Genomic DNA, 11,083 nt, shown 5'->3' with positions numbered 1-11,083 from the left:
TCGTGATAAAAACAAGTAAACTTTTCATTAAAGTGCTTTTTCTTTAGAAATTCATGTATTTTTTCTTCCCTCTTTCAAAATTTTAATTGGGTCAAGCGCACACTAACATAGTATGAGGTCTTTTGATGAAACTAAATCAATTTCTGAGTCGAAAGGCCTATGGTCTAAAGTATGTATTTCTTACCTCTTTAGTATGTATTTTCAAAAACAAATATACAAAAGAAAACGAAAATGCAGATTGTCACGACCCCTTCCACACCGTGATCGGCGTGTAAGGACTAGCCCAAGCAAGCCTTCGCCTCCCTTATTTATATGACTAGTCATAATTCCCGCATCAGCTATTGAACCCAATACTATCATAAACAAAAATATGGAGCACATAATGGAGGTAAACTACCAATCAATATCAATAAGTATTCATGTCAAGAAAGACCGCCTTAAAAACGTCTGCCAAATACCATTCTAATACTAATATTAGAAAACTTAAGACTACATGAAGTGCAACTCTAGAACAAGTATCTCTACATACAAAGCAGAGTAGTCAAACAAGATGGCTGTCTACACAAAACAAATCTGTCTAATTTTTTAACATCTTCTTCCGGATAGTTGCACATTAAACTTTCAGTAAATCCTCAATGCTTCTACTTATCATGCATCTTTTGTACAAATCTTTCAAACTCTATGAAGTTGTGTTTCTCCAGTAGAGTTGGGCTAAGCCTGAGGTAGGTAAAGGCAGATAAGTAGTGTCTGCCAAATGGATCATTCATAGGCTTGGCAATTTGCAAAATCTTGTTGTAACCTTCCCTATGGTAACACGGCAGTGCATTCTCACCCGCAACTGGTATCTTGACTTCCCATGCAGCATTTAGCACCTGTGATTCAGAAGAATAGGGGAGATTAGCAATGCAACGATAGCGATGTAATGATCGATCCTTAAAGTAAAATAAAAAAACAATCAGTGGGGTGATTTTCTAAAAGCTAGATATTGTCAGGGATCACATTCAGTTACAAGGTAATTGGAAGGAGGCCACTCGCAGATGTGGAAGAAAATGTTTGAAAACAAGTATGAGGCAGAGGAGCATTTGCTATGGAGAATAAACAAGGAGAGGTATCCTTTTGGTGGGACAATCAGACAGGCTGTGGAGCAATTGCAAATATGATACCTGATGGTATTGTGCCGAACAAAGCAACGGCATCACAGTTCATTAAAGACGACAGCTGGGATTAGGAAATACTACAACAGACTCTCTATCAACTAATTTTCTGTCAAAGGTATTTGAAGTACTCAGGCAGGTTACTAATTTTACCTGCTCTTCTGCTTGGAAGATGATCAGACAACTCAGAGGCCCTTCTTTCACAAACAAGATGATTTGGCACTGAAGAATCCCCTTCAAATCATTTATGTTTAGGATAGCTATGAAAAATGACCTACCTATCGATGATAAGCTAACAAATACGGGATACACTTTTTCTTCAAAATGCTACTGTTATAATACTATAGGCGGTGAATCATAAGAATTTATTCTTCTGACTGGAGAAAGGGCAAAGAAAGTGTGGTCACACTTTTATTCTCCTTTGGGAGTACAGGGTACTGCACTTACACATAGACATCAAGTCATTAAATGGTGGTCACAGGAGCACAAGAATGAGATGTGGAGGCTAATTTATTCTTCTAGTGTGCTGGAAATTATGGGTACACACATGTTCTACCAAGTGTGCGAGTACTATGGGGCGCTCAAATTCCAGGTTGTTGATACTATGGTGCACATCTTACAGCTATGGCTTCCAGAGATTGAGTGGCAACAGAATTGGACTCAGATTTGTACCATAACTCGAAGGTTTCAGCTAAGGAAACAGGTCACCAAAGACCTATGGGAGAGCTAAATACCCTGTCTCTAAGCTGAATGCTGATGACAGTAGCCTTCTGGCAAATTTAAACAGTGCCGACCAAGATCAAGGAGTTGAGCAGTAATTTTGATATAAAACTCTCAACCAGTGTTATAAGGAGACTAACAGGGTTTATTGACTGTTTAGCTAAAAGGCGTCACTCTTTGGACCACCCAACGTTCACCTAAATGAAGCTGATTTACCTAAGGAAGCTAGAGGTCATGTGCGAATGGGCAGGTGGGTTTTTCCTTCAATCAGGATCAAACAAACAACAACAACAACCCAGTATAATCCCACTTAGTGGGGTCTGGGGAGGGTAGTGTGTACGCAGACCTTACCCCTACCCTGGGGTAGAGAGGTTGTTTCCAAATAGACCCTCGGCATCCTTCCCTCCAAGAACTCCCCACCTTGCTCTTGGAGAGACTAACTCACAACCTCTTGCAAAACAATTTAGAATAACTTGTTCATCATATAAGCACAAGCATATATATTTACTAACACTTTTTGCAAAATGTAAAGGGTTGAGAATGTTTAACCACCAAAATTCAGACTAAAAAATAATAGTGATTGAGCTTTGCATAATTCATTTACATCAGAGAATAACATTTACCTCCCAAACTAATCCTTCCGGGTCAGATAATGCTTCTGGAAATTCCCGTTCCTGATCAACCGTGCGCAATTCGAGACATGTAAAATTCAAAGCTGCCCCATGCTTCTTTAACATTGACACAATTGCAGAATAGCCAGTAAAATTGCCACTGTTGTAAAAGCCAGCTGTTAGTTCAGCTGCATGGCTTTTAGTGTTGTACCACCAATGAATTCCTGATACCTGCACATCAATTAGAGTGCACCAGGAACCAAAATCAATTTAAATAAGCAATTTATGATTCTATGAATATGTCTAGCATTTAAAGGAACATCATTTACATTTTCCTACCTTTGCTGCTATTGGAGTGCCCTTAAATGCCAAAGCTGCCAAGCCAAGTACTCGATCGCCATGATTGATTAAAATTTGCGAGTACCAGTGCAAGAAGAACCTACCATAAAATCCATTGTACTCTCCAAAATCACAAAAAAACCCAGTTTCTTGTGGTTTTGAGTTATAAGAACCTGCATTCTCGGGTGCTTTACCCCAAGCTGAATTTCCCCATGCCTCTGCTGCCTTTTGGAGGCTCTTGATCAAGTACTTGTCATAACACTGTTATGAAAGTTATACAGGATCAATAATACATTAAGCTAGATTATAAGGGTAGATAAGTAACTGTTTCACCATCTAAATGGTTAAAGCTACCTGAAATTCCCCAATTCCGGGATACTCCCACCCGAATTTTGCCGGATACGAAGGGTATCGGAGTTCTCCACATGGACCAAGTCCTATCTCTATTTCTGAGATAACTCGTCTAGCAAAGAAGTCATCGAATTCGAGGCGGAAGCTTCTCATATAATCAGAGTAAACCTGTATGAGCAGATTAATAATTAAAATGATACACCATGAAACATCATTTGTTTTTGGAGTGCGAACAATTTTTCAAGCTAGTGATAGTGTTACCAAGTGGTGCAAAGGTAACAACCTGTATTACACTATGATAAGAGTGATGCAAAGGTAACAACCTCTATTACACTATAATAAGAGTGATGCAAAGGTAACATAGTATTAGTTTCAGAACCTTCTGTCAAGGCAATGTATGGATTGACTATAATAAGAGTGATGGAGGAAAACAACTGCTATTACATTGAATGCTGCATTCTAAATGTATGCTTCAGTACTAGTAAATGTATGACTTGACTGCTGAAAAGAAATAGCTAAGAAACAATTCAATGTCGCAAACAAGAAGGTGGTTACAAAAGCTAAAATCTTGCATTTGTTCCAGCAGGTTGTATATACATAATTACCAGTCTTATTATTTTAGGATTCTAGTTGATAGTGCACCTATAAATGAGCTAACGTTCATAATTTTATGCATTTGAGAAGATACAGAGAACTCTGCGAGGCCAATATTACTATTAGTCTTAGCTGATTTCTTTATATGGTAAAGGAGGATCTGAAAATATGACTTACTCTTAAATAAGCATAGAAAAGAGATTAAGGTCAACTATAGAAAGGCATTATGGACTAAAAATTGTTAATTCTTATCTCAAACCACTCAAATTACATGCCTCTTCATCAGACAAGAGATTTCGTCCCCTCCCCCTCATGAAATTTAAGAATTGAACACCAAGAGTCGTGCAATTGTAAATGGATTACCTCAAGTGGAGTTCTCCCATTTAAGACCATTTCTGCATCAATACCCCAAGAAAGGCACTCATGGTTTCTTCGGCCTTCTTTATCCGTAAAATATATGTCAGGGTTCTCGTAACCAATTTCTTGAACCCATTGAGGAATCGGAATATGAATATCGTCTCCCACATTGCCTCCACACTCGTGGAAGGACATAACCACCTGAATTTTTTCTTAGAATGTAAGACCACCGAGTGAAGTTTTCATCACTGACAAGAATACAAAAGCATAGAACCCGGAACATAAAAAGCTAAACCTGTAGTTTAAGACCAAGATCTCGAACAATCTCAAAAAGCTTTTTGTAGCCACTCCAATTGTATTCCTTAGGAGCACGCCTCTCTACGATCCCCCACCAGCAGTCGACCATGACGCCATCAACATTGGATGATTTCAACATTTTTAGTTGGTTGAAGAGATTGTCGGCATCCACTAACTCACCTTCCATGTTTATGATGCCCAACTGTCAAGTCAAAGTAAAAATGGTTAGTTGTTTCTAGATAATTTGAAAGATTAAATATCAAGATATGATTCAATGAGAGGGCTACGGCAATAACAACTCACCGGTAGCATGACATATATGGGAATGTAAGGGGTCTTCTCATCTAAATTCTCTGGAGCAGAATCAGCAGCCTGTGAATAGAACAAAAAACCTATAGTCAAGCAAACTGAAGAGTGATCCTAAAAAAAAGAAACAAATAAACATTCAACAATGAATTGAACTACTGTTAATGTACATATACAGTAATAGTTTATCTAGTAATTAGACAAAGAATAGAAGTATCGACTCTATCTCAACATCAATAGATAGAGAGTAGGAGTCTTATTGTTATCTCATTGTAGAGGTAGATTATTATGACAAACACAATTTAACCAAGTTATTGTACTCGGTATCATCTTATAAATAGCAATGTAGAAGGTGTGCAGATTGTTTATTAACATGGTATCAGATAGTATTCGACATCCCTTATATAAATTATCTGGCCAACCACTTCCCTTGTTTCTCCATTCTCCATATTGGTTCCTGCTTCCGTCATATACTTTATCACCAAATATAATTCATTAATCATATCTGCCCTTTTGTTATTTCTATTTCATTAACTCTGCTTCTTCAGTATTGTTGTCTCATACTAATTAAATGCAGCAAGTAAATCTATATCCTTCTATTGTCAATCTCCTATCACATTACAATGTTGTTGGCTTGTTCTAGACTCTGCTCCTACATTTCCTTTCTTGTTTCGTGCTCATGGCTGCTCAACCTCTCAACACTTCTTACTCAGCTCTTTTTCTCAAAATAGAGGTGGCTGGTCATGGTATTACTTGGATCAAGTCATAGAGGTGCATTAGTTAGTAATTCCACAGGTTCTTAGTCTTCTATGCAATGTGGCCATGCTATTACTTGGACCTCCACCATCTCAAATAGGAGCATACTTTAAATGAAATGCTTAACACGTGGGAGCATACTAGCTTATGAAAAGCTCAACATGACAGGCACACAACACCTACGCAAAGCTTAACCACAAGAGGAGCATACTACCTGAAAGGGGCTCGGTAACAATGGGAGCATGATATCCATGGAAGGCTCGACAACAGGAAGAGCACAACACTCATGGAAAGCTAAACACAATGGGGCATGCTATCCAAGGATGACTCAACAATCATGTGAGTACAGCATCTATGAAGAGCTTGTGCTCATAATGTGAATAACATGAAGACGTTGATATGATTCATCTCGAGTAGAGGAACTATACAGTATAAAAGGTCTGTGACCTGAGAGCTCAAAACTAGGAGCATGAATATATGAAAGAAGTGCATATATAATCCTGAGCGCATAGCATGGATGTTCATGTTCCTAAAAGTTTTAACATAGTCTCACATGTTTAGTAAAATATACTACATTGGTCGAAACAAATGAAGTATAATAATGATATAGGAAAGCTAAGTGCTACCAACTAGGAAGAGTCAACTAATACTCTCAGATTGCTGATGAACTGTGTATATTGTTAATTTCTCAATGTTAATCCTAATCTGCTTGCATAACTGAGCAAATCTGCTATCAACTTGCAGTCACACTAGTCAAGCCCAACTTCTTCTTCTTCTACCATAAGAACTGTTTCCAGTTCTTGACCTACCCCTCTTTTCATCTCAGTGTTAATACCAGTTATTCTAGGAGTAGTTTTTAACCAACTCGAGTCCTTCGACCCGGTTTTTTTATCTGAGCTATGTACTCTCTAGCGACCCATCCATGATCGCGCCAAAGCACAACAGTCAGATGCTCCACGGCTAGCTTATGAAAAGCTCAACATGACGGCACACAACACCTACACAAAGCTTAACCACAAGAGGATCATACTATCTGAAAGGGGCTTGATAACAACGGGACCATGATATCTATGGAAGGCTCGACATGATGGTGGCATAATTAATATCTATACAAAGCTCCACAATAGAAGGAATATAATCTCTATATAAGGCTCGACAACAAGAAGAGAACAACACTTATGGAAAGCTCAACACAATAGGGGCACGCTATCTAAGGAAGACTCGACAATCATGTGAGTGCAATATCTATGAAAAGCTCGTCCTCATAATGCGATTAACATGAAGACTCGACATGATTCATCTCGAGTAGAGGAACTATACACTACAAAAGGTGACCTGAGAGCTCAACATGAATATCTGAAAGAAGTGCATATAATCCTGATTTTCAAGAACATATAGCGTCCCGATATACTTTTATCATCTAGGACCCTTAAGTATATACAAGAGAAACATAAGACTTGGAGGTCATGCCATAGCGGCAAATAAGAGGATTTAGCCTTATATACCTCAATTCTTGACTTAAAGAATTGCGAAGAGTTAATCCTTCCGTCAAGTTGTAGATCTAAAAGCGCAGCGAATAATAAATTAAAGCTAACATTAGCAGCTACACACAACAAGCTGCTCAGGCCACATGAGCAATATATATAGCACGCATTTGACTTGCGACAAGCTTGGAATGCCCTTATATCTAAGGTGTTTCACCACACCCTTCCTTCTTCACATAACTACAACCAACATACGACGCTCATATGATATAAACAACAAATCCAGAACTCCATGTCATAAAGAGTATCCCAATAATCAACTCATGAATACGATTAACAAAACTTGGACTTACGGCTTCCAATCACCTTTCCTTACCGAAAACATCTCTAGAACGCTCACACGAGCTCATAGATAAAGAGAGGAAAGGAACCTTACCTTGGCTGACAAACCCTTCTACTTTGTCCATCTTATATTTATGGTGTTTCACCACTCCTAATTAGTTAGTAATTCTATAGTTTCACTCGTGGGTTTCTTTTTATATTAAGGATTTGAAGATTGGGAAAGCACTCCCCTCCCATACACACACACCACACAGACACACACACACATTAAAAAAAACACAACACACACACACACAAAAAACACAAACACACACACTCGAAGGGAAAGAAAAAAACTACATCTGAATAAGCTCGGTTGGCAGCAAACATTCTGAGTGGGGAGTCCATTGGACCATCGCGGCGGAGCGAAAACCGCGGGAACTGATGAGTAGATGCACAAGTACTATCAATCTTGTAGCTGCATGCCATTTTTTTGGTCTTAAAACCAAGATGAAAGCTACTTGAAGAGAAAATGGAAGCCATGGAAGACTATGGCACTGTAAAATGGAAGCTTGAAGAGAAAATGGAAGAAGGTAAGAATATGGAGGAAAAGGCAAAATGACAGTGTACAAAAAGAAGTCGGATCAAAATGACACTGCCACTGATCAAAATGGACGTTATCAGTTGCGGAGGAGCACTTTTTGTCTTTACTTCAAATATTTCTTTTTATTTAATTTTGTATGTTGCTTATTTTAATTTATTAGTAGTACAGTATTTTAAACAAATGTTTGAGTCGTTGTATATTTTACCATGCAATAAATTAATTAGTTAGGCTTTTAATTTAAATGGTAAATTTACATGAAAATACACTTGGAGAAAGCACTTTTCACTCGCCTAACCCATAAATATGGTTTTCATCCGGTAGCCCACTAACATTAATCAATTTTATGAAAACAAGTCAAACTCGCAAATTTTGTCGAACTTCATCAACTACACCCATATTCACGCCTAAATGAGATTTCGCTTTTTTCTTTCATTTATATCTGTTCCTTTTTTTCATTTTCATTCTTATTTGTTTTTTACTTCCCTATGTATAGTATTTCCTAAAATTCACAATATCAGGAAGTTGAAGTAAAAAATATATTCATCCTTAAAGTCTATAATTTTTTTTTTATTTTTTTTTTTGCAAAATTCAAAGTTTTGTAAGGGAAATTCTTATTTCACTAGAAAAAATAAAAATTTACATTATTAAACACCTTATATACATTGTTATACATAATCATACGTTAATTATATATAAATAAATAATAATACACACTATCTGAATGCAATTTTTTTACAATTATCTATGTTATATAATTATGTATAATCTTGTATACTTGTGTATAATCATGTATAATTCTATATAACTATGAGAATACACACAAATATACATAGTTATAATTATGTATAATCATGTATAACTATGAGAATACACACAAATATACACGGTTATACATGAGTATACAAAGTATATAGTTATATACAACATATACATCATTTTTCCTCCCTTCGGAAGTCATTAAAAGTGAGAAGGAGGAGGAAGAGGAGGAGGCGGAGGAGGAGGAGGAAAAATTACCAAAAAAGGAGATTTCATAACTTAGAATAAGAGACAAGAATTAAAAGAAATAACCACTCAATATTTTCTTTTTTCTTCGAACGGGAATAAAAGGATCCTCTAATGTGAAAGTCGGAATCGGCTTCGGCAAGCACTGAATCGAAAAGAAAAAGACTACAAAAAGATAGATCCAGTGTGGATTGTTCAACGGTGTTATTTGTGGGAAGAGGAAGATACAGATGAACGGAGCAAGGAAATCTGAAGAAGAACTCGACCATTTTGCCAGAGAAAGAGAAAGAGAAAGGGAAAGAGAGAGAGAGAGAGAGAGAAGAGAGAGAGAGAGCAAGAGCGAATTGAAAATGAAAGAGAAAGAGGGGTGGGGAGAAAATCTGAAAGAGAAAATTGATTTGTGAATGGAAAAAATTCCTCCGCATAAAGAAAAAGAGTGAGGACAGTGATATGGCTAATCGGTGAAAATAATTTTTCAACATTATAGAAACTGGGTCATACCGGGTAAGAAGGGAAAATATAGGCCCAATTTTGTTAGAATGTTGGGCCAAGTGACAATGAGAGTAATTTTGTCTTTAATTTAAATGGTAAACTTGTCTAATAAAGCTTGAGTTAATTAAAATAGTTATTTTATCCGGTTCACTTTAACTGATTTTTTACACTATTTTCACACATATTATGGAATTCACTCACATTTTAGTAGTAGTAATTAGCAATAAAAATGACCATATAAACCTTAATTTGCTCATTGAAAATATAATAATTACTCCTAGGCTCTTTACTCTAAGAGCAACTTTGGATAAAAAAAGTTAATTTCTTTTTTATACCTGAAAAAATTAATTATTATTGACCAAAAAAAGGTTAAAATTTTAATTAAAGTGGAGTGTTCTAATAAAATTCGTTAAAAAAAATAATTGATGAGCAAAAATCTTGCCAATTTAATGCGCAGCCCACGCACACACAATACCCAAAATATAAGTCTGCACGCGTAGGCCAACAGCTGGCATAGACGCATCGCAGCCGTTGAGTTGAGATGATCAACGATTCGGTTTTAATTTCCTGCCGCTTGACTGTCCTCTTTGGTCCTTTGCTTGCAGACACCTGGTACTGAGGATTTCATTTTCACCTTTTCGGCAAAATAATCTCTTTTCGCTTTTCCTCTCCATCTCTGCCCCGTCAACGTGCCATTTTATTTGGAGCAATTTTTTTTTTTTTGAGTCTTTAATTAACTCTAATCGATCACTTAGGAGCACCGGTTTAAAAGGCATAATTGGAACTCGTTCGGAGTTCGTTCTGGGGCGAAACACTCGTAAAACGGCCCCGGGCTTATGTGTGTAGCTTTATTCCGTGAGATTTACATCTCGGCCGTCGGGACTTACGCCTCGGATACACCCAACGCCCAGCGTACTGGGCTCACCTAATAAAACTTTATGCAATTGTGTGTAACTAACCTTGTAAATCCTCGATTTCTTAATAAATCGTTGACTATTCAAAATTACATTCTTCCTAATCACAAATCATTAAGTTGAGAGTATTTTATACCATAATTAAAAGAAAAATTATTGCATGTTATCCATATAAGACTACTATGATAGTAAATTTTAGTTAAATCTTTCATTAAAAGTATTTATTTATTAACTTGTGTTATGTCTTTATTACGTAATAGTCATAATGTTTTTTATAATTAGTTTTCTAAATATTATTTTTTCACGTTTACGAGATACAAATACTTATTAATTTAAAAGCTCAATATTAGCTAGTAACTATTTAAAAATAATTAGTTGTCATGGTATGTATGGTGAATTATGTATCACTTTATTAACTTGTTGAAACTTAGAAATAAATTATACTAGAGAATCATATTTAAATTGTGAATTATGTTTTTATTTAAATTCTCTTTCAAATAGAAAGCATATTAAATAAAATGAGTATTTTAAAAAAAAATATATCAAATTGTAGTGTCGAAATTCTTTCATGATTCATTGCTCCTTGAGAAATACATATAAGATTTCGCATCAAATACATTATTTTTGATGTTCGAGTTGTAACGACGTTGCAGCTACTTTGCATATTATGATATATGTCATACTTTTTGTATTACTAGTTTTTGAATACGTGCATTGCACATGTGTCCCATGTTAATTTTTAAAGACTTCTAAAACAGTATAGATAATATTAAAACATATA

The 11,083-nt window shown here is 36.2% G+C and overlaps 1 protein-coding gene across 1 annotated transcript; it reads right to left on the bottom strand.

Annotated features, from left to right (window-relative positions):
* Positions 1-429: 429 nt before the first annotated feature.
* LOC107827210 (beta-amylase 2, chloroplastic-like) lies at positions 430-7,957 on the bottom strand. Its single transcript, XM_016654302.2, has 8 exons — positions 7,651-7,957; positions 4,727-4,795; positions 4,422-4,625; positions 4,133-4,327; positions 3,179-3,343; positions 2,825-3,085; positions 2,498-2,716; positions 430-872 (listed from the first exon to the last, which is right to left on the bottom strand). Exons 1-8 carry the CDS (start codon positions 7,831-7,833, stop codon positions 642-644), a joined length of 1,527 nt encoding a protein of 508 aa, XP_016509788.1. The 5' UTR covers positions 7,834-7,957; the 3' UTR covers positions 430-641.
* Positions 7,958-11,083: the final 3,126 nt, after the last annotated feature.

The sequence above is a fragment of the Nicotiana tabacum genome, chromosome 7 (genome assembly GCF_000715075.1).
Source record: "Nicotiana tabacum cultivar K326 chromosome 7, ASM71507v2, whole genome shotgun sequence".
Lineage (NCBI taxonomy): Eukaryota > Viridiplantae > Streptophyta > Magnoliopsida > Solanales > Solanaceae > Nicotiana > Nicotiana tabacum.
The sequence above is the reverse complement of the archived record's forward strand: the minus strand, read 5'-3'. Positions and strand labels throughout refer to the sequence as shown.